The sequence below is a fragment of the Thamnophis sirtalis genome, unplaced genomic scaffold, assembly GCF_051295495.1.
Source record: "Thamnophis sirtalis isolate CommonGarterSnake01/CBP01778 unplaced genomic scaffold, rThaSir2_p1.2 scaffold_11, whole genome shotgun sequence".
Taxonomy (NCBI): domain Eukaryota; kingdom Metazoa; phylum Chordata; class Lepidosauria; order Squamata; family Natricidae; genus Thamnophis; species Thamnophis sirtalis.
Genome location: NW_028261391.1, coordinates 42,216,407 through 42,241,386, shown reverse-complemented (window position 1 = coordinate 42,241,386; position 24,980 = coordinate 42,216,407). Strand labels below are relative to the sequence as shown.

Sequence of the window (24,980 nt, the reverse complement as noted above, 5' to 3'; positions counted from 1 at the left end):
TTGAGTAATAAAAGCTTATAAATATAACATTGCTATGTTGCTTTGATTAAGCCGATATAACCTTTTTTCTTCTAGCTGGTGCCCCCTATAGGAATGTTGAACAACCCTATGAATGCTGTAACAACAAAATTTGTTAGGACTTCTACCAATAAAGTAAAATGTCCAGTTTTTGTTGTTAGAGTAAGTATAATATTACTATATGATATTATGTCAAATTGTTTAATATGTCAATCACTTTTAGTCTGTTTTACGTGACCCCATGTTTTGCTGAAACTGTTATTTTATTAAATTGAAGATATTGGTTAACAGCATGGGACAAAAATAGTGTTTGATTCTGGGTATATAAATAGAAACAAAGCAACATAGACAGTTCTGAAAAAAATAATTTTGAATATATATTATCTATCTCACTATAAATTCTGCAGTAGTATTGCAACAGTTTTTGTCCCAATACACCCTTAATTCATGTTCATTATTACAGTGGACACCTGAAGGAAGGCGCTTGGTCACTGGGGCTTCTAGTGGAGAATTCACTTTATGGAATGGTCTTACCTTCAATTTTGAAACAATATTACAGGTAAATCAGTACATAAATTGTGTGAACTGTAATCTTTCCATATTAAAATAGAAAACATGTATGGGAAATATTAAGTAAGAGTGAAATATTTCAAGTTTTATATTTAAATTTTTGTAAGATGCCTTGACTCATGAACTGTCCCTGAGAGACTGTTCTTTTTGTTGCAGAATAATTAACTTTATATAAATATATATCTGACACAAAATGTTAAGTAGCATATTTTATAATTCTGTTGACCCTGTAATAATAGATTCAGTGTGGAGATCACGGCTAGAGAATTAACCTAGAACTAGAGAAACCCATGCTCAAATCTTTGAAGAGCTTGATGTACACATTGCTGTAGTCAATTAAAATATTTTTTAAATCAACCATTGCATACATCTAAACATCCAAAAACATGCTGACATCTTAGCCCAATGCCTCTAAGAAAATGCAGATTTTCAGTGCCTTATCCAGGAATTGATGTAATTGGCAGTAAATATGTATTAGTCACAACTACTGTTCAAGTAGTTGCCAGGGACCTAAGTGGACTCACCAGTTGTGCACGAGTTCCACCTTGGGCTGTGTAACACCATCCAGAACCAATTATAGGAAGTCCTGGGGCTTAAAACTCATTATAGGAAGTCAATGGGGACTTAAAACCCACAACTTTTTAAGTCTTTCTAGAATTGAGCAAGTCTTCTTTATCCCCTTCAGGCTCTCACAACCTCAAGACACTGAGAAAGAGCTTAGCTCTAGAGATACACAATGGAATCATCAACATATCAATGATGATAATTTAATTCCATGTATTCAGATGACCTCACTTCACATAGATTTTAAATAGACGTAGGGAGAGAATATACCCTGTGGAACCCTGCAAAGCAGTGACTTACAGTTGGACCTCTCCTACCCATTAATACCTACTGGAACTGACTCTGGAGGAAGGAGGAGAACCACAGCCACAGTCTGAACAGTTCCAGAATTATGTTATCATCAATAGTATTGAAAACCACAGAGAGATCAAGGAAGATCAGAATAAATATACCACATCCAACCAAGTTCTACCAGAGATTATCCATATAATAATCATGATAAGCATGATAAATACAATATTCAGTAATTTTCATAGTCTTCCTCACAGGATTGTAATAAGACTAAATTTGGACATGAGATTTATGTGTATCCTGTTCCAGATTCCAAAATTTTTAAAAATTTTAAAATGAGAAATTATATACATAGGTAAAGTTTTAAATAAAATAATAATACAATTGCCATTAAAGTATATATGCTTTATTTTCTTTTCCAAATGTGCTTGCGATACTTGTAGTAAAAGTGTTTATAGTGTCACCAAAGTAATTGTTGAATTCTTCTTTTTGCAGGCTCATGACAGTCCAGTAAGGGCTATGACATGGTCACACAATGATATGTGGATGTTGACAGCAGACCATGGGGGATATGTGAAGTACTGGCAGTCCAACATGAACAACGTCAAGATGTTCCAGGCACATAAGGAGGCGATTAGAGAGGCCAGGTTTATACACAATATACAATTTTCTGTAGTTACTATTTCCATGGTTAAACCATTCTCTAAGTGTATTCTGGGTGCTAACATGCATGGGTATTGTCAGATTTTGGGAGATATTTCACAACATATGAACTTATTTTCTTTTGTTTCTATGATTTCACAGATATGCTGGTATTTCTCTGAAATAGTGTTGTCCCAGTATCTGCCTCTGCAATATGTTAGAGATGTATTTTTCTACTGCATTTTGCATTGGTATTGGTTTCATTTATATATGGTCACAATGTGTATTAGATATTCTTTTATATGCTATTGTGTAAGATGACTATTTCATTCCAAATAAAGAATTCAGTCTTTAAAAATATAATTGAATAAAATATAATCCAGAAATAAAAACAGCTCCATAGTTCTCACAATATTAGAAAGCAAAATAAAGTGAAGAACTGCTTGGCTTGGTGAGGCCAACATGTCCAGTAGCATGGAGGATCAACAAAGATTTCTACCTTCAGAAGTCATGTTTAATATTGAATGTGTTCTTCAAGTTTGGAATCTAAAGCTAATGAGACATCTTTAGGACATCTTCCTGGTTCAATGTCAATACTCCGGTTGTCAAAACATATAAGTAGATGCATGTGAAGAATTTTAATATTCTAAGCAAGGAATACAGAAAAAGGATTTAAAAATATTAAACTCTGCCTGAAGAGGAACTGGAGAAACAAATTAAACCTACATCAGTATTCCCTTGGGTTTTGGTACTGTGCTATCTATTGGAGAAGATAATTATCCTTGAAGTACTTTCCACTGAACTTATCACTTTTCATCTTGGTTCAATATTTCCTGAAAAGTTTAACAAGAAGTGATTTCCTTTAAGAACAAACTAATGTAGTTATGAAATGGATTTCTTCACATACACTTAATTTCCACATATTTCAAAGGGACCAATGTTTAGGCAATCCAAGCAGATTCTTCCCAAGTCAGTAGAAAGGCAATGGCATCCATCCATAATTAAAATAGCTCCATAAGCGTTTGTAGATCATATTTGCATATGTATATGAAGCTTCACCATTTTTGAAGCTTCTTCCATCATGGTGATATTTCATTGTAGAATTCAGTCTTGTCTAAATGCCTTTAACAAAAAAAAAAACATGTTACTCTGATATTATTTTTTAAAAATCAAACCGTATTAGCCCTTCCATTTGTCTTATTGCAGGAAAACCATCGATAAAAAAGAATTATACCTATTATTAATTTTTCCAGGATTCCTTTATATACCGCAGTTATTTCAAAAGTAGGAATGTTTACTTTCATCTGTTTTGCATTTTTAAATCAATATAGCAGAAAACAATGATGCCTTCGGTCATTGCAAGGTTCTGCAGACATTCTTTCCATTTAATTGGGGAACCAAATTCAGGAATAACTACTTTGATCCACAGATGTCTATATGAGAACTCTTTTACAAATGAACTCAATTATACCAACAGGATGAAGTTTTTAATTTGCCATGCACAATATGTTCAGATGCCTCCATCAGTATATTTTTACACTTGAACTAAATTTTGCCCTAAGAAGCTTAGATGATCTGTTAAATGCTGACTTCTTTCCCCTGCTGTGTGTCTTCATGTAACAGTTTCTCACCTACGGATAATAAATTTGCTACATGCTCTGATGACGGCACTGTTAGAATCTGGGACTTTCTCCGTTGCCATGAGGAGAGAATTCTTCGAGGTATGTTTCCAAAAAAGTACTGATTGGGATATTTCAAAAAGGGAAAACTCTTTAGTTGCCCAATAAGAACTGTACAAACTAATTTCTACTCCAAAGTGTGACACCGCTTTCTTAATTCTTCAAAACGTTATGTCTCAAGAATTTCAAAATTCAGTACTATTTATAACCTAACTTTGTCCTCTCATTGGAGCCATTTGTACTGTAGTTATTTCTATCCTGAGCATTGTTGAAACATCTGTTTAGGAATTCAGACTGAATAATTGATCTAATATTTCAATATCCAGCGTTTACTCCAAAAGCAGTCACCCAAATAGATAATTATTAAATTATTTAATAATCAAATTTTCCAATTTTTAAATTCCAATTTTTATAATTGTACTTTAAAATATGTCAGCTTTATACCAACTTTGAGAAGTAGAGACTTTCAGCAAGTAAAAACTACACAAAAAGCCTATTTGGAATTCTTTGACTTTGCACCTTATGTGGTCACTACACAGTTTAGGGGTATATAGCATTTTACCAGTTAATAAAAGAAAGTTAGACAATACATTTTTAAAAGAAAAAATGTTTAAACAATATTCCTGGAATTATTAAGGCTGTGAAAGCAATTTTAAACCAAGAAAATAAAAAGTTGTCATTCCACTGCTTTTATTTTCATTTTATTTGGTACATTTCGCACTGATTTCATACTACTGAGCTTTAGATAAATTTCTAGCATAGTTTTAGACTTCCATTAGCATTTTAAGGTAGAAGTAAATAGCAGCAACTATTCGAAGACTACTATTTTTCAGGCAATAGCACCCTTGCTTTGCATTGGGTTTGTTTTTGATATATCATCAGCAAAAGAATTTGAAATCCAATAAAAGAAAGTACTCGTATGGTGCTTTCAAAAATACAAACATTTCCAATAAATATTTTTGGTTTCTGAATTGTGAGAACTTTATATTTGCACATTTCAGATTCTGCTGTTGTCTTATTTCCACTTTAATGCGCCATACATATATTACATTTATTCAATGTCTAAAACCAAAATAAAGGGAATATCTATTGAAATTCAAACACCTCATGATTTTAAAAAATGGGAGTATTGAAAAGCAATCCAACTTCTTGCTTACTGTAATTCATTCCTTCATCATCTCCCATAGAGCGCAATGTGCTCTACATGGGACTACCTTGAAGACCACCTGGAAACTTCAACTGGTTCAGAAGGCAGCAGCATGTAGAATAATGCCATCCCTCCCCTCTGTTTCTCCATATGTGGCAGTGGCTTCCAATTTCTTTCTGGGTGCAATTCAAGGTTTTGGTTATCACCTTTAAAGCAGAGGTTTTCTGCAGGATTATCTTTCCTTAAGAACACCTACTTGTCCTACCAAATCAGATAGGGTGGGCATGCGCCTAGTCCTTTTCCCTAAATATTTCATCTTCTGGGAACTAGGAAACATGCCTTTTCTGTGGTAGTCCCTGAAATTTAGGAGACCTCTACACTCCTAGCTTTGAAGACCTGGATTTCCCCCCCAAGTGCTGGGATAAGATGAAGTGAATACACATTAAAAAGTTACACTTGATGCCAGTTTTTTTTTTAAATATGTTTAAATTTTATAATTTTAATATGGCTTGATTGGGAGCTGTCCAGGAGGGTTGGTTATAGGATGGATGGCTATGTAAAGGTTTTAAATAAATAAACTTCTATTGAGGCTATATTCATATTGTGAATTAAATAGAAGCAGTTACATTTAGCAGCCTTGCTATAGTATATTTATATGTAAGTAAGCTCTACTGGACTTGGCTGAACTTAGGTAAAACCGATAAAAACTGGATTGAAAATATATTGGTTGGATATTAAGTTGCTCTTATATGGAGAAAGATGGCGTGTAGTTCTACTAACTACATTCTCTACTACATTGCACATCATTCCCAAAGAATTTCCAACTTTTCAACCACAGATTGAGAGATGTGGACTAATGATGGCAGCAGAAGAAAATCATTAGCAGATGACACATAGCTTCATTTCCCCCTTATTCATTGTCTATAAACTCTTTATAAAAGTATGTATGATATTGAAGAAAATAACTTGAATATATTAAAGGGTATCTTCTTCTATGTAAATATGTGTAGGCTTTGCAGTCTTGAATTCTTATTGTTCAGGTGTTCAACCATCAATTGTTACTGATTTTGGAGACAATAGGAAGAGGAAGGTGTGTTGGATATATTTGCCATATTGAGTTATTGGTGGAAAATAAATAAATAAAATAAACAATTAGGAATATTACAATAGTGCTCATTGTGAAAATATATACTTTTCTCCCTGTCCTTTGCAGTAGATAGAAAAGAGCTATTTTCCTTCAAATTGTAAGCGACAAAGCCTGTTTTTTGGCCAACTTTTTTAAAGTCTTTGTTTTCTCTCATTCTAATCTATCACAAGATGCCATAATTCTATTCATATAATTTTGAATCTGGAGTGCTGCTATAACTGATATGCAAAAATCTAGTTGGCCAGTAGATGGCAGCAGAGAAATACAGAAAATGCTAACCCTTTCCTGCAGTTTTTTTTCATTTTTGACCCCAAATGTAGCCATAGTAGTCAGTCACTATGCTTAAAGAACAATTAGAGGAATATCCAGGTAAGCAAAATTTACTTATAAATGGCTGTAGTTTATGATTATACTGTGAAAATCAGTGTTTACTTAACTCCCATGCAATTTAATAAGGGCACCCCCTTAAGGTATTTAGTATACATCTATTTTAACAAGCTTTCAGATTGTTATTCCAGTGGATTGAGTGGCCAGCAATGAAGGTATATCTAGCAAACCTGTACTCCAAATACAGAAGATACTTGTTAAAATATAAACATTCATATCAAAGCAGTTAGCAAAGCAAAGATATATGAAAACTTAGAATAAACTGAAAGGCATTATGTGATATTTAGGCATCATAGAAAAGGCTGCCCACCATAGTATTCAAAGAAAAATGTGATGTTACAATATTAATGATTCAGAATATGGTATACCTTATATTGTTTGTCTTTCCTTTTGATAATTTCTAATATGTAAACAATTTGTCAAAAGTAAAATAACTTTCTATTAAAACATTTAAAGTTACCTAATATGAATATATCGGCTAAAGCATAGAGAATTCTAAAGAAATTAGATAAAAACAGCTTAAGAAATGGGTGAAATGGGCAGTATCTCTTGATAGGAGCTTGTCCTCATGATATGTATGTTGCAACTCTGTAGAACATTGAATATTACTCTTTATTATTTTCCCATTCTTCACAGTTCATGGGGAAGAAAGTTATAATCTTGCAGTATCTCAGGAGGTTTATCACTTTTTTTCTAATTAGGTCATCAATAATAGTGGATACGTTTCTTTGAAAGGCACAGTGCCTACAACTTGATATGTATCATCTCTTGCATGGACATATTGACATTTGAAAGAGCAGCTGTAAAAACACTTCTGGATTCTCATGCAACAATTAGTGTTCCTTACAGGAAAATATAGAAGGAAATACTTGAAATCAGAAAGTCTGAAAATAATAGATCATCACTATTCATATTTTATGCTACTGGAAATGTTTCCAATAAAATCTATATTGGAGAGTGAGGAATCATACATTATATGTCTATATTCCAGTATGAAATTACATTATTGTCGGTACTGTATTCTCCATTACTTCACTCACAATCTTTGTAAACTTGATTAGAGTAAATAATGAAGCACTAGATGTAGCTAATTCTGGGTGGGGGGTTGTTTCCATTATCTGATATATTATTTAGGTTTTTTTATAGGAATAAATCTGGCTCATCTATTGTTCTTTAGACAAAACTATGTGAATTTGACTTAAGTAGAGGCAACTATTTCATAAACCGGGAAGTAAACTCAGTATTTTTCTTTATGTATTGATTAGATTAGCTCTTCTTTGGTTGATTCAGATGTCATTCACAACATCATAAATATACGACTAAATGTTCTCTCACCATTTCCCTTTTTTTTGTCATGTACAAATGTATAGCAATGAAGCAATGACTTCATCATTACATCTAAATCAGAGAAAACTGGCTGCATAATTAACACACTTGGAAACATAAGGATTAAAGTCCAAAACTATCATTCAAATGAATCCAATATGTTTACTAACATAGATAACAAAGGGTTTCTCGCTTAAACAAGCATCCATCTTTCCATGAGTTTTTGATTTCTTTAAATCCAGTCCAACCTTCTACTTTTTCTTTCCAGTCCAACCTTCTGAAGTCATGAAATTTGCTATTTTATACTTTCATACACACCTATAGGCTATTCTTGTATATATTTTAATTTAGTTTCTAAAGCAGTCATGATAAAGAGCTTGAAGCCATCGATACTTTACTATTGTGGAAAGGAAAAATCCAAAAAGTTTATTGCTTTCTTTTCTTTTTTCATTTTCAATACCATTAAAGAAATGCTGAAATATTTTGGAAACTAGATATTCTAGAACACGTTAAGAATATTTTTTGTGGTCAAGTCCACCCTTTTTTCATTATCCACTTTGTGGCTCAGGGATAGAATAACATAACTGGAAGAAGCAGCATGCAATTTTCTAGGCTTTAATTTTTTTTCCTGAGTTCATAAATCTTTTTAAAAAACTAATGTATTGTTTTTGTGCCTAAACACACAGAAAATCATATTATTTGTTACATTGTTGAAGGCTCTTCTACTCTTCTACCTGCTCATGACCCAAGAAACATGACCAGGATTGTCTTTTAGTCAGTACTATATTAAGTTCTTTTAAGCTCATGTTTGAATAACAGTGATGGTATCTAATTATCTTATCTTTTGTTGTCTTTTTTGTCTTCATTTTTTCCAAATTCCAGCAGCTTTTACAATGACTGCCTTTTTTGTTATAACAAAAAAATGTTTTAATTTTAGTTTTATTATTTGTACTTCAGTGAATAGCCTGCACTTAATTCCATCTATTATGAATATTGTATTATTTATAATTCTTGCAGTCCAAGTATTTTTATCAATTTTCTCCTGTATCACAATTCATAGCCATCAATTTTTCTTCATTCAGTTTTTCTGATGGTTCAGCTTTGCAACTGAAAAAAAGCTATAGAGATAACAATACATACTTTTAATACTGCAAGCTGCCTAGAATTACCCTGTGGTAAGATAGGTGGCCAGTAAATTTAATATATACATGCTGTTTGTTCTGAGGTTGCAAAGGGAATGTGCAAAAAGCACACGTTGATAGCACACATGGACCATCTTCTAGAGAGGTTTTTGAAAGAGAGTTCTCAAAGAACATTGTTGTGGTTTCTTCAGAAATTTGTAAGGACATGTCATTCCACTATTGTGATAATGTAGCTTTGGGCCCTTCAGATAAGAATGAAGCAACTGGAAACATAACATTGCAGCAAAAGCTACTAGTACTTTTGAATTAAAAAGTACAGTTCTCCAGGTTTTCATAGTGTGACCCTACAGTACATTTAAGAATTATCCACATTAAATTGTAGTTGTGCAGAATTTGGTGAGTTCTGTTAGACAGATCTAGAATTCATCAGCACATACAAGTGAATATACTAATATCTGGGTAATTTTCTCTGAATCATCAGTTTTTATATCATAGACTTTAATATATATTATATATACATTATATAACAATGTAACTATGGCTGTGTTCATAAATCACACATAAACTCACATGCTAGTCTACACTCTAAATAACTATATACTTGGTGATCTGGTAACAGAATGGGAAACAGGTGTCCTAGTTTTATGAGATATCAAACTGCTTTATTTGGGCGGGATGTATGGAATATATTTTTAAAAAAAACATGCAAGCTAGATTCTGAAATATTGCAAGATAAGGCGGACAGGTCTCTGTTTATTTCTTGTGTCCAGAGAAATATAAAAGGGTAGGGATTTAACTTCATGATAACTGCCTTCCAGGTCTACATAACAGAACCAAGCAAGGAGATCATTTGACTAACAGTCGCTTTGATTACTGCTTAGATTTTAGGTTTGCCCCTCTCATGCCCTGACCATGATTAAATCAGTAGATTTATATCCCATACTTTTGATTGAAATAGCATATACAAAACGATTCCTATCTGTTCGGTTTGTATAGTTAATCTCTTGTTACGATGCGTCGAGTATGATTTCATGTGTTATGGCAAGAGCTAAAATTGTTAAAGCGTGAGATATATACATACTTCAGTTTAAAATATGTTCATGTATTTTTCATCAAGAGAGAAGAAATCTTCTCATGTGTTGTACAATCAGGTATTCAGCCACTTGCAGTTAATTACAGAGTTTAAAAACATCCCGCTTTCATGTGTTCTTCAAAAGTAGAACCACGTATATTTTTTCAACTTTAGTTTTTCTAACATCCTGAACTATCGGATGACATTATTCTACTAACAAAATGGCATCCATCTATGAAACATCCCCTAGGATCATGAGATCAGGAGCAGATTGGGGATTTACTCAAGGGGTTGTGCAAGTGTAGTCTTAAGACACAAAGAACCTGTTCTCATATTATTATAGGTAATCCAAAGGGAAAAAAAACAATTTTGTTTAAGCAAATAGAAGTTGACAAGCATTCTGGATTAGCAGAATATCATTGTCTCTTCATCTTCTGAAACCTCACAATTTTGTTCATTATTATGAATTACCTGAAATATAGGAAGCAGGTTGAAACTGCAATTAAGTTGAGTTATTACACTTCCAATGGCATAAATGGCTGTGCCTGTATATAGTCTGATTCAGAAGATTCTTAATAGTCAGAAATTGTGGCAATTGATTCCAATTTCCTTCCATAGAAAATGACCCAGAATTTTTTATAATGACCTTGAAATCTGCAACAGGCACTAAGACTTCTCCACTTTCCACTTCGTTTATGTGGAAATTCTTTGGTAAGGAGAGGTTTGAAGATCACTAATACTAGATCTTTATATTAGGAATTTATGCTTGTGCAGCTCCTTTTTAAATGGATTTTTTAATTATCTGAGTTAAGGATGCTGAAGTTAACACATTGCCAATTATCCAATTACATAGGTTGTGCCACTGTCTGTGTTATCAAAGAGTTCTTTGCTTCCCTTAGAAACAAACTGTATGTGAGAGGTATGTTTATAATGTTTTTTCTTCCTTTTTCACTTCAGTCAGTACTGTACCATTTCAGTTTTCCATTTTATTTATTTCCAGAACATAATTTGATTTTTTAAATGTTTCTTAATAATCAGTTTTGCTCATTTTGATTGGAAGTCAATGAATTAAAATTGTATGGGCAAAATACAATAATGTTAGAGAGTGTCGATGTTTAGATTTGGGTGGGCTTTCTACTACTAGGAATAGATTGGTTGTTTAGGTCAGGTTTTTTTTTTATTGAGTCATTTGGCAGAGTTGATGATGCGGCATTGCTGGAAATTATTGAAGGATCACCAAAAGAAACAACTCCCAGAAAAGGGGAAAATGATGTACAAAATCAGAACAGGAAAGGTAAATGTCTGCAAATCATCCTTGTTTTCAGAACTACCCTTTAATATTGGGAGTGTTGATAGTCAATAACTGTATCCCCAAACTTAGTGGTGGTATTATTTATTGTCAGATTGGTCTGCAACAAAATTAAGATTTTTAATGATTTAATTTAGTATGCATTTGTAGAACTCTCAGAGTTAGTTCAGTAAGATTGTTCCACGTGCTAAAGATAAAAATTAAGCAGCTATGCAGATCTGGCAGATATTATAATTTTGCTAAAAAATTCTATTATCAGTTGTCCTTGGCATTAAATTCAATATGAAGTCACTGTAAGTGAGTCAACACACCACTGTGGCTTCCGTCTGAATCATTGGCCTAAACCATTGTGGAGAATGTAGCCTTAATTTAGTCTTTTTTCATATCACTATAGGTTTTACCAATCCAGTTGTCATTGTCAGACCATTATTTGATCAAATGTGGTTTTATATCACTTATGGTCCTGGGTAAATGATGGACTCTACCAGATACTCTGCGATACTTTTCCTTAATTAAATATGACACTATGGTATAGCAAAATATGGAGCAAGCAACAGGAATGAATACCACTGATTATCTCTGATATTGTGAACCCTGAGTAATTATGCTTTTCTAAATAAGTTCAAACTATAAAGCTAAGTGCAGATGGCATCTGACTGAAGTTGACTGAGCTATTATATTTCCTAATACAGTCAAGAAAGAAAGCTTCTTTTGCTGCCTCCATTATATAATTTACATTTTCAGCAGAACTTTTTCAGACTAAATTGCCTGGAAAATGTTACTACAGTATTTAACCCTTGAAAATGTTGGTATCTTTTAGTGACCTGCTGTAAAAGTGTTTCAAGGTATTTTTAAGAATAAATTGTTTATTGCTTTCAAATATCCAATCTGCCATTCTATTCATAAGAAACAAGATACATTATCAGCTTCTATAGCCGAGGGATATAAAAAGTATGCTTACAACTGTTTTTTGTTTTTTTGTTTTTTTGTTTTACTCTTTACCTATTTTGATTAGATGTTCCAATGTTTGATTGAAACTAGTGAGAAGAAATTGCCAGAACAGTTCAGGAAATAATGATTATACCAGTGTGTGAGGAGAATGCCCCGTTATGCTTTGAGAAGAAAAAAACTTCCTGGACCCTGAATCTTATAAATATTATTGTCTAAGGGTGAATGTCCTAGAGAAAAAAAATGGTCAGGAAAATGGTATAAATCCAGTTACAGATGTCCTAGAACAAATACTGATTATTCAGATCTATTTTACTCTGAATTTTGATCAAGTTGGGGTATGGAATTGGTTACCCTAAGCAACACAATTGGAAGAGGGGAAAATCCATTGTGTTTCTTACTTGATCTTAGTACTTTTTTACCATAGTATTCTCATGTATTGGGTCCTTGGATTGGGAGTCGAAGACTTTTTTCCTACTTTAACTTAATACCCCGTCCTCCAAGAAAGAGGAAATCACTGAAGAATTGTGAATTGTTCTTTCCTCTGTATGTTTTGCTGGGAGAAAAATTTTCCTTAAGGTGCTATTTGATCTCCAGTGCTATCTAATATTTATGAAAACACCTCATTCAAGGAGCTGGGATACAGTATCACTAATATACCAGTGACATCCATTTTTATTTCTTGAAATCAGAAGAGATTGCATATGATGAAACAGCTACTTAAGCATAGAATAATCAATGAGGCCTGTGATTGGTTCCTGCTTCCAGAAATTAGAGGAGTACTGTTATGGACAGACACTTATCCAGAAAGAACAGCTTTGCATTTTTGTGATGCTCTTGAATCTGTTATTGCACTGAAAAACCAGTTAATCTCTGTATCTCCAAGCATTACTGCTAGCTTAGTCCACACATTCCTGGACAAAAATTACTTGACCTCTACATGCCCCCAAACAGGATTATTTTAATTTCATTGGATTACTGATGAGAGTGATCTAGAATCTAATTTTTAGGACAAATATAAATTAATTATTTAATTGCATTCTGGGTTAGAGCTCATCCCCAAATTTTGAACCTGAATCATATTCTAAGATTCTATTCAGCACAGTTTAAACTTCTGCCTTCTTTCTGAGCAAGAACACTTCTGGACATTCTTGGATTACACTTCAATATGGTTATCATCATCCACAGCAATATGATCAGCATAAATGTGTGTGATTCCCCAAAGTTGTCATCTAATGTGTTCAGGTATTTGTCACTTGTGGTGAATAAGATGATGCTTTGAAGAAAACTACAGACAATAACCTGAGCAGAGTTCTCCGCTGCTTTTAAAATCGTGTCTGCAGGATTCATTAAAAAACAGTGAATCCAAGTTATATCCTATGTAAATATTCAGAGTATACCAGATTGGTCTAAAGAAAAAAGAAAAGAAAAAAGAAAGACAGTGAGAAAGAAAAGAAAAGAAAGAACTCCATCCAGCTTCCTGTACAGATCATCTGAAAAATTGATATTGAAAAATTGAAAAAGTGATATTGAAAATGGATCTACATTATTAGCATTATCCCAAACCCTTAAGAATTAAGATGTCATGAAATATCCCAGCACCCAGACCAGGAATGGAATGGAATATTGAAGAATGGCCGGATATTATCCAAAATGAGGGGAAGCTTTAAAAAAAGGTCTCACCAGAACCTCTTTTGAGTATGAAGAATCTTACAAAAGAAATTCTTTAGAGTTACTGACTCAAGTAACTGACTACTTCAGTTGCTTTTGTTAGCAAGGAGGAGCAAAACTCAAGCATACACGTGATAGATATCACTTCCCAAGATTTATGTCCATATTTTAATAGTACATAAGATTTCATTGAAAGTTATATTTATTGAACTGGGATCAATCATAGTGTCCACATTGGTAAAATATTTGACAATTTTATCTATAAACTCCTGAATAAACTGGTCTCAGTGGATTATTGTGGTCTTGTGAATGTGCTTTAGCCTCTTGACCCCTTCAGAAGAAGACCTAACTTTATGCAAATGCAAGGGTGTCTCAGAAGAACAATTACTACTATCACTACCACAGATACAGATTAACGAAGTTGGAAGGGAACTTGTAGGTCATCTAGTTCAACCTCCCCACCCAAGCAGACCCTACACCATTTCTGAAAGATGGCATTCCAATCTCTTCTTCAAAGTTTCCACTGATGAAGCTCCCGCAACTTCTGAAAGCAAGCTGTTCGATTGGTTGATTGCTCTCACTGTCAGAAAATTTCTCCTTATTTCCAGATTGAATCTCTCGTGGTTCAGTTTCCATCCATTATTCCTTGTCTGGCCAAATGTGTTCTGGATAGTGGTCGGTTAAATTATTTCTGACTTTTCTGACCAAAAAAGAACACTTAGAAACAATTATCATGTCAATGCCCCTGGGCATTCCTTATTTAAGTCCTTAATAAGTCTAAATTTTAACTTATAGTGACTTGTAAATGCTATTAGATATATAGGACATTGCTTTTTTTTTTTACCCATATAATGTAAAATACAAAATCCCATTTGATGTGTTTCCTACTGTATGAATGCAACCATATGCCAGTTAGGATAGTTACATTGTACTGACAGAGTTGACTGACAATAAGATCACCATATTTATTTTTCACATATCTATGCCTCAATAGCATTTTGATATCTGTTGTAAATACTTCACTATGTATGAGTTTCAGTTTGATTTTATCCCGTTATGGTTGCTCTAAAATAGAAACCCATCATTGATATAAATATACAATACTGGTTTTATCTTTACTTGCCATAATATTCTGGCCATAAATAAATTTCTTGCTTTTTCCTTATATTATAATGTTCTGGTTAATTTATTATATCTTAACCTGGCCTATTTCTGGCTTATTTTGTATGTTGTCAGAAACCTAGCAATAAAAAAATAAAACATTTTTTTAAAAATTTGTTGTTTCTTACCTTTATTCAGACATAATTTTCTGTATTATCTTCTTTCCCTCTTTAAATTCTTTCAATACTACATTTTACTAAATTCCACTGATAATTTTAATATGGAACTATTTTTTCTATTTTTAATTAGTTTCTTACACATCATATCAACATTGTGCAAATGTTTTATGAAACAATTGCAATTCAGGACAGGAAAAGAAGTTGTTTTAATCCTCTATTCTAGGACAAAATATATATGCACATTTCACTTTAGGAATATTTATTTTGGAAACCCATGAAAATGCAAAAGTACTATAGGTTGACATAGTTAACTACATGGTGAGTAATTTTGCTTTTTATTTAGAAAAAGGAAGAAATAATGTCTTGATTTTGATGATTTTATTTCATAAACTAAGATAAATTATTGTTTTTGTTTGGCATGGGACATCATATATATATGATATAGCATACACAGGCTACAATTCAATATGTTTTCCATCATGAGTATACAGTTCCAAGACATTTATACTAATGCTATATAGAAGTGCATCCTTAATGATTTCATCAGAAAATATGTACAGATCTCTGCATTTGACATTACATGTGTTTTAATAGAAATGTAATGATGCTAATCATAAATGCATTAGTTCACACTGCTGTATTGTTATTTTGTAATAATTTATGGGAAATGATTATGTTCACCTAGTTGTCTGTAAAAAAAAGTGCAATGTTACAGAATGAAAAATTATTTTCACAAAATTAAGGAAGTTACTTGAAGGATTGGAAAAAGTGGTTTTGCAAACATTTTCCCATTGATAACAGAATATGAACTTCACCCTTTTAAAGTCCAGAATCAAGCTATATTTCACACAACAAGAAATATTTGAAAATACTTATAATACATGAAGAGAGAGAGTTTGATGTAGTGGTTAATGCACTAGGCTAGAAACCAAGAGATGAGGAGTTTTACCTCCTGCCTTAGACACAAACTCAACCTGGGTGACCTTGAGCCAGTCACACATCCATTAGAGGAAGTAGGCAGTGGCAAACCATTTCTGAAATCTTGCCAAGAAAACTGCAGGAACCTGTCTAGGCGGTCACCAGGAACAAACATTGAGTTGAAGGTGCATGCACACACAAACACACACACAGAAATATGGCCTTTCTGTCCATATTGCTTTGATAATTCAAGCAATAATAAAAATTAATGGTCAGTTTTATTTTTTTCATTTAAGTACCTGATTTTAAACTAGTAGAGATTCATTTTTATCTGAGTCATATTCTGCACCCGTGATGGTGAACCTATGGCACGTGTGCCTGAAGTGGCATGCGGAGCCATGTCGCCTCACATGTGTGGCATTGCCCATTCTGGGTTTCTAGTGTGCATGCGCAAGTGACGATCAGCTGGCCTTTGTGCTTGTGGCAATGCCAGAAACTGGAAGAGCTGGTCTTCCATGTTCCGGCGTGAGCATGCGCGCTGGCCAGCTGATTGGCATGCGTAGCAGAAACCAGAAGACTTGCTGTGCATGCGCACACCGGAAACTAGAAGTTCTTTTTCTGGTGTGCGCTTGCCCCCTGGGCAGCTCCTCTTTTTGGTCATGGCCCAGGTGAGCGCACAAGCAAAGCATTGCTCACACATGTGAAGTGCTCCCTTTTCAGCACTCGGTGCCAAAAAAAAGGTTCACCATCACTGTTCTATACCATACCAGTGTAAAATCCTCAACAATAATAACAAAAAGCCGAGGGAAAATATGTTTTATGATCTGTTTTCCTTCTTCAGAAAATGTAATGCTCAATGTTATACTTTTGTTGCAAATATATTACTGTCCAAGAGAAATAAAGCTGCATTCAATTGAGTGTGACAACTGAGTTATAATATACAAGCTCATAATAATTATTATGAAATAACCCCAACATATTCTTTTTATTTATTCATTCTGTTATATTTTTAAAAATCTTACATTTCCAGAAAAAATCTTAGATTTAGGAAAATTATATGGGAATGGAGTTCTTGAATTAAAGTGCAATACAGAGAAAGCTTCACTAAGTAACTTTGACCAAACCTGTTTCTTTGATATACAATTGGAAGACTATTGATAAATAGGTCAGAATATGATCCATCATATTCTATATTGGCCACAGTTAGAAGAATAAAAAGAATTGCACATCTGCACTGAAATTTCAATTAAGGCAATCTAATGAAAGTACTATTTTTTTCTGAGGGATGTTTAAAAAAAAGATAATTGTCTTCAATTTCATGTAGTGGTAAAGGTGCTGGACTAGTAACTGGGAGGCGATGTATTCTAGTCCTTCCTTGAAAACTGACTGAGTGACTTTGGGCCATAGATTGTCACCTCACAGAGTGGTGGTTGTGGTATTATGGGAAAAAATGGAGTTATGTATTTTGGCATGAATTGTACAATTAAAGTAGAGTAAAGTAAATTTAAAGTAAAGTAAGTAAATTTAATAATTTCTGTGAACATGTAATTTAGTTTTGATATTCTATAGTTACATAGGGAAATAGTTGCATTAATTCTCTGTGAAATTAAGTACTGTTGTTTGCTAGTTCTCTTACTAGAAAGAATTGTCAAAAATACATTAAAATTTTATAATAGAAAAAAGTTCATTTGAAAACAAAGGCTTGAATCCAAAGATCTGTTTATGCAGAAGATCATGCTATGTGCTCAGTAAAGATCAACAATTCTGTCGCTTCATCTTCAAACTTTGCTAACTGTGAAAGCCAATCTAATGTATTGTCCACTTTCAGAAACTCATTTACGAGCAAGTTAACAGGTTTTACGCTAGGAATAGGATAAACTATAACATGTATAAACACACATATTTTTACAGGACATTGCTTTAGTTAGCAGACTAGAATTTTAAGATGCAAGTAACAATTGGGTTCTTCCACTTATCTTGATATTTTACACATCGAAGATCTTAAAGATATATTTTCACAAATAGAGGTTTTTAAGTTGCTTTCACAGGATTACCTGAGAACAAAATGTTTGACTTAATTCTATTTCAATTAACTGTGAAAAAGATTAACTGTTCTTTAAAATATGGTTTAATTTAAACTGATTTGCTAAAATATTGTCTTAAATTGAACTGAGCTATTGAGTGATCCTTTTTCTTATTGTTGTAAAAAGGTGACAAATTGGACGTAAATTGACAATTGCTCTTTTTATTATAGATTGATAGGTTTGTTTGTCCAATGGTTTCAATATTCATAATTTAATTTTATCTGAATTATTTCAACTATCTGTAGTTTTCTGCTCTTTCACCCCACTTGTCACCAATTAGTTGGACCAAACCTCAGTGATGCTTCCTGCTAATTAGAAATTCAAAGATTTTGTTTCCTACACATTTCCTTTTATGTTTCCTTTCCTCACCACTTCCTATCTCAAGGAAATTTTGCTGAGTTTTAAAACCAGATTGGGGCAAGTACCATACATTCTTTTCCAAAAATATTGTCAGGATCTATATTTTTGAAAAGGTTTTGAATATTATGCTAATCTTTTGGCATAAATACTTATAAACAAAACAACCTTACTGGAAATAGAAGCTTTGAAAGTGCTTCTGAGAAGTTGTGTGTGTGTGTGTGTGTGTGTGTGTATAATATATATATATATATATATATATATATATATATATATATATATATATATATATATATATATATATATATATATATATATATATATATATATATATATATATATATATATATATATATATATACACACATACATACATACATACATACATACATACATACATACATACATACATACATACATATATATATATATATATATATATATATATATATATATATATTTGAGAGGAAGACTCCATGTATTATATGAATGTAATAAATGTATTAGATTCTAGAATGGTAACCTGCCAGTTATTTCCTACAAAACAAATTTTATGACTCATATAATTATATAAGGATAAAAACCTAGTTCATCAGGCACATGTAATACACTCTTGAAAAAGTGTTGTGTTACAATGCTATTTGTTTTAATGATTATAATTTTATGTTCTACTTACAGCCAGCTTTGTCTGACAACATTTAGTCACAACACAAAAATCAGTTTTAGTTGTTAGTATTTGATTATGTATTCTGGGTTTTAAGCTGAAAAGTGGCAAAACAGGGAAGTTCATTAAGAAAAAATGATCCATTAATTATCTTTTTCTTTTATGAATAATGAAGGCTTCTAACTTTCCCCCCCTCTGGTTCCCATGTCTTGCTAAAGCATAATATTAAATTGTTTGCTTTTGGATTAGGTGTGTCAATTGAAATATTTATTTAAAAGGTTTATGGCAGTGTTATAAACCAGTTAGACTAGTTCAACAAACCATGGTTCAATGATTCCATCCTTGGTAATATTCTTATTTTAGACATAAACTAAATGGTGAATTCAATGAACATATTTGTATGGCCCCTTATAAATTAATATTGAGAGAAAAATTATGTCTCATAAAGAAAAACAGAATGCTTTGTCAAAATGTAGCCAGCTGGATTTAGGACAATATATAACTCAACACATCTCTTCCCAAAGGTGCTTTTTAAAAAGACAGTTGGATTTTGTTTTTTCTTTAATATGTTTTGCTTCTCATCCAGGAAGCTTTTTCAGCTATGACTGAATGGTGGACAATGGAAGGATTTATATTGTTAGCACTCTCTGTAAGAATCGTTGAGGCTACTTGGAGGTTTATCTGTGCTCTGGGTGTCATCCTAATAGTGCAAATGGGCATGGAACCTTCAAGGACTCTCAGACAGAGTGCTAACAACCAGATAAATGCAAGGAATATAAATCCTTCCTTTCACCACCATTCAGTTAGAACTGAAGAAGCATCTTAGATGAGAAGTGAAACATCTAAAGGAAAAACAAAGTCCAATTGCTTTTTAAAAAACATATTTGATACAGCCATGACTTGAATGACTGAGAATCTCCATAGACAAACACATAGCTGTGTAGAATTTTCACTATCAAACAATCATGATTTTTATTAAAATTTCCAAGATATAAGGAGTAAAAAACAAATACTGCACAAATTAAGAAAAATATAAACAGAATAAATAAGTATAAAAACAAAATGTAAAAGAAAGAAAAATATAGTAAAGAAAAGGGAAAAGATATATAAAGAGATTACTTTCCCTTTCATAGAAAATACAAATAATTTCAGTAGTTATCACTTTTCCTGAAAATATATCAAAACATCACTTCTTCTGATATCTTTTGTTTTTCAACAAATCTTTAAGTTTCATTGTTCAGTCCCGGATAAAAACAACAGGATTACCAAAAATAATAACACATATATTTTAATTTTGATCAGTGGTGGGATTCAAGCAGTGTAACAACTGGTTCGCTGAGCAGGATATTTGAAACAAGCTCTACAATTTACCTTCTACTGCAGCCCTGGTGAGTAAAACAGCTGAGGTGCAGCAATCCGCTCTGCCACACCTATCAGCTGGGTTTCAAACAAAGGAAATATAGGTCAGAATAGTGCAGGGGCAGGTGGGCAGGCCCACCTGATCATCAGAGTGAACTGGTTCGCTCTGAGCTGATCATTGGAGCTATGGTTTGCCCGAAACCGGTAGAATCCCACTCCTGATTTTGATCAAATAAACCAAATTTATATTGCTTCCCTTTGCTTTTAACAGTCTTTATCTTTAATTCCTTTGAATAGTGTTCCAGAATTTAATTTGTGTCTATTCTCAAAAACGCCTTCAAAACTATAACATATCCCTGTTGTAGATCCAAAGGAAGAAAATTATTCAAACATTTCTGGTTAGTTATATGTATATGCCTTTTGATTTATTAAGACATCCTCTGGTTTCATTTGTAAGTCCAGTGTAACATCAGTTTATATCAGTGGTAGCCAACCTGGTCCCTACCACCCACTAGTGGACATTCCAGCTTTCATGGTGGGCAGTAGGAGTTTGCTGGAACTCTCCTTTATAAATTTTATAAAGTAAAGTTACTTCTCTACCTTATAAATCACCATTACTGTGGAACTGATGGGCGGTTAGAAAATTTTACTACTAACAGAGATACAAAAGTGGGCGGAAGTTATAAAAAGGTTTACTACCCCTGGTCTGTATCATTCTTGAAAGCTCAATCTTAAGTGTAGGCTCTAAGTATACTGTCCCCTAAATATCTTTGAATTCTTAGAGTATTTTGCTCCATTCAATATTGATGACTCTCTTCTCTTTTAATTATACTCTTTAATTCTTTCTGGTTCCCTTTCATGTTCAGTCTTCAAAGACCCATTTTATCTTGCTTTTTCTAATCAACAGCATTTCCCAACAGAAAGTTTTGTTATACCTAATTTCAAAAATTATCTTCTCATTACTGTGGGTGGTATATGTCTTTCTTAATCTTGGGTCCTGTACCAGAGCCTAGGAGCTTGAGGATTCTGTGCAGTATCTTACTTATTCCTAATGCTGCAGTCTTCTGGACAGAGAACTCTGATGCTAGTAATTGTTGCAGTCACTCTCCCAACTTAGGAAATACAGACCCGGATGCTCCTATCACCACTGCTACTATTTTTGGTTGAGGAGGTTCAAGCTACGCAGAACAATAGCAAGGATACGGATCGCCATGAGGGCTCTGTTGGCATCTTCTAGTATTTTATCTGATGACACTTCTCCACTGAGCCTTGGTAACATTTTCAAGGGTTGACTATAGCTAAGTTGTATTTGATATGAAAGGGAAAGTAATTTTTAATATATCTTTTTCCCTTTCTTTACTATCTTTTCTCTTTTTTCATTCTTCATTCATTCAATTTATATACCACCCATCTCACCATCAAACAACTCTTATTCCGTACTCTGAAATAGAAGGGGTGGCAGTGACATTCCATGTGCTGACTGTACATCCACCAGTTCTTTCAGGTCATCTTGAGTTTGGCATGTCCTATGTAGTTTGTTTGTCTAAAGTAGTGAGAACAGCTTTCTTTGCACATGTTGAAGCATCGGATAACTCGTTTTTTTTCTAGCATAGATGCAGGTCTTCTATCCATAATTCTTCCATATGTTTCATATATCCTCACTCATGAGGCCCACTGTTGTAGCAATCCATTAATTCTAGGTTCTCTTGTCTCATCATTGTATGTTGTTTTCCAGTAGCCTACTTACTGTCAGGTTGTCCTGGTCTCCCAAAATATAATGTGGATTTTATTAATCTATACAATGTCTATGCCCCATGAATCTCCTAGTTCATATCACTTTCGTAGTTCATATCTGAGATAGGCAGGTGAGGAGGTCTTTGTCCAAGGACCCTTATGGTAAGGTAGGTACCAGCTGAGATTTATTTTTATAAAATACACATACACACACACACACACATACGAAGAATTAATGTAATTAATTTCAAAATTTCAGAAACTTCTTTCTCCAAGGATTGATGGTATAATGGAACTTGCCAATCCGAAGATTCTTAATCTCCAAAAAATGTTAACAGATTTCCAAACATGATTAAGAAGGGAAGTAGGCAAATCCTGTCTATAAAGTCATCAACCGCAACTTGGGGCGAAAATTGCAATCCCTTGGCATCCAGAGTTCTAAACCCTCTGGAAATTATTGTGCTACAAGTCTCCTCATGAGGATCTACGGTCTGAAGTGTTTGTGAGCAATCTCTTATCTGAAGAGGAATTCCAGGGAGCTGATCCATTTACCAGCTCTGTGTTACACTATAGTTGTTGACTCTGCTATCAGTGGAGCTATCTTCAGTTCAACTTCACTTCCCCAGATGTTTAGCACCAAGCAGTCATGAAAGAAAATTATACTAAAATTATTCCCAACCTCTCTGCTATTTTGGTCTTATTTGGGAAGAAAGGCACCTATTTGTATGCTAAGGAAGGGAAAGGTGAAAACTTGGGATCTGAGGTTCCTGCAATACTATGATTTATAATGTCATCTTGATTTCATCTAACTCATGCTAGTCACCCAGATTCTGGTTAAGTAAGCAGGATACTGTGTTATTTTTTTAATGTTCACTCTCCTTTTTTTAAAAAAAAATCTATGAATCTTTATTTTTAATAACAGTGGCACCTTTTTAGAAGGAAGTTACCTTATCAAAACATTTCTTGTAACTCATTATCAATCCTGCACATTGACGGGAAGATATTTTGAACCATTGTTCTTTGCAGAACTTCTTCAGCTCATAAGTACAGGTAGTCCTTGATTTACAACAGTTCCTTAATGACCGTTTAAAGTTAAAAGGTACTAAAAAAGTGACCTGACTATTTTTCACAGTTATAATCTTTGTAGCATCCCCATGATCATGTGATCAAAATTCAGATGCTTTGCAACTGGTTCACACTTATGACCATTGCTGTGTCTGAAAGTCATGTGATCCCCTTTTGCAACCTTTTGACAAGCAAAGTCAATGGGTAAGTCAGATTCACTTAACAACAGAGTTATTTATCAACTGCAATGATTCATTTAACTGTGGCAAGAAAGGTCATAAAATGGGGCAAAACTCACTAACAAGTGTCTACAAAAAATTGGGCTCAATTGTGGTCATAAGTTGAGGACTACTTGTATTTCTGCTTTGCCTTGTATGGGATAATCAGTTCATGTCATGTAACAATATTTCAGTTGGATTACAGTTAGGACTTTGAATTGGCCATTCCAAAATCCAAATTTACATTTAAGATCATTTTAATGTTTTGTGACATCCTTTAGGTTTCAGGTCATGAATAGGTACATACTCTTAGACAGTTTGCTAGTACAATCCAGACTCCCTTGCCTCTCAATGATGGAGAGCCATCTGGGTTTTGAAGTTGCAAAATAGCTCCAAACCTTGATAATTCTACTGTTTTGTTTCATGGATAGAATGAGATACTTTTGCTGGAACATAATTTTCTGTAAGATTCTCAATTCAATATTTATTGCAGTCAGGGACCAGCACAACAAATTCTCACTAATGTTAAAAATTTCAGTCTCCACAATATTGTTCCAATAGGCTATTGGATCATCTAGATGATCTACTAAATAAGACAGGAAATAACATGTTTTGTGGAGAATAAATAATTCCTTCTTGGTTTCTTCCCTTGTACATCATGCTCATTCAGTTTGTTTGCCTTTTTTCCTGAAAGTGTACTCAAGAACACTTGCCATTGAGCAGCCTGTAGATATTTTACCGTTTCTTGGTATTCTTTGCACCCTTCCCATGAGTTGTATCATTTGCTCTTAGAGTGAATTATGTGGGACAGAAAAGCAACATTTTGCCTTTTGTCCATTTAGTTATTATCTGCCAGACTGAATTGATGGAGGCAATGGTTTGGTAGCCTTTTTCACTTTATCATCTGCAATCTTTTTTATGTGATCTGAGAGCCATGATTCTCTTCTTCATCTGTACTGTGAAAATCATTTCCAGTCTGGCAAAAACAGTTTCCAGCCTCTCAGAACCAAGTTTGATTATCATCTCATGGATTGGAACATCAAACTCAACCCCCTTAACTGTATTGATTGCTTGCAGGCACATACCTGTTCCAGCAAAGACAGTGAATGTTGGTTTAATGGTTAAATAAAGCCATGACATACAATGTTTTGTGTGTTGTTTGTTTAGCCAGAATTTTTATTAATAGATTAAGATTAAGCTGATCTGATTGTAGTACTGTAGGATTTCAGATAGTTCTATGGGGTTCACAAACTTTCCTTCACCACCATATTGCTCCTTTACCTTTTTAAAGAATGTAATTTACATTTTTTTTTAAAAAGAATGGCCTTGCACTGATACAGATAAAATTGGTAGAGACTACCAAAATGTCTGAAATCAATGAATCTATT

At 33.4% G+C, this 24,980-nt stretch overlaps 1 protein-coding gene across 3 annotated transcripts in view; it reads left to right on the top strand.

The window, feature by feature from the left end:
* Positions 1-24,980, top strand: part of WDR33 (WD repeat domain 33) — a 73,884-nt gene that overhangs the window by 23,993 nt on the left and 24,911 nt on the right. For all 3 annotated transcript variants that reach the window (XM_014056198.2, XM_014056197.2, XM_014056199.2), the window contains exons 4-7: positions 76-180; positions 482-577; positions 1,939-2,090; positions 3,709-3,806. In XM_014056198.2, the coding sequence (XP_013911673.2) occupies positions 76-180; positions 482-577; positions 1,939-2,090; positions 3,709-3,806 (451 nt within the window). The remainder of the gene's footprint in view (positions 1-75; positions 181-481; positions 578-1,938; positions 2,091-3,708; positions 3,807-24,980) is intronic.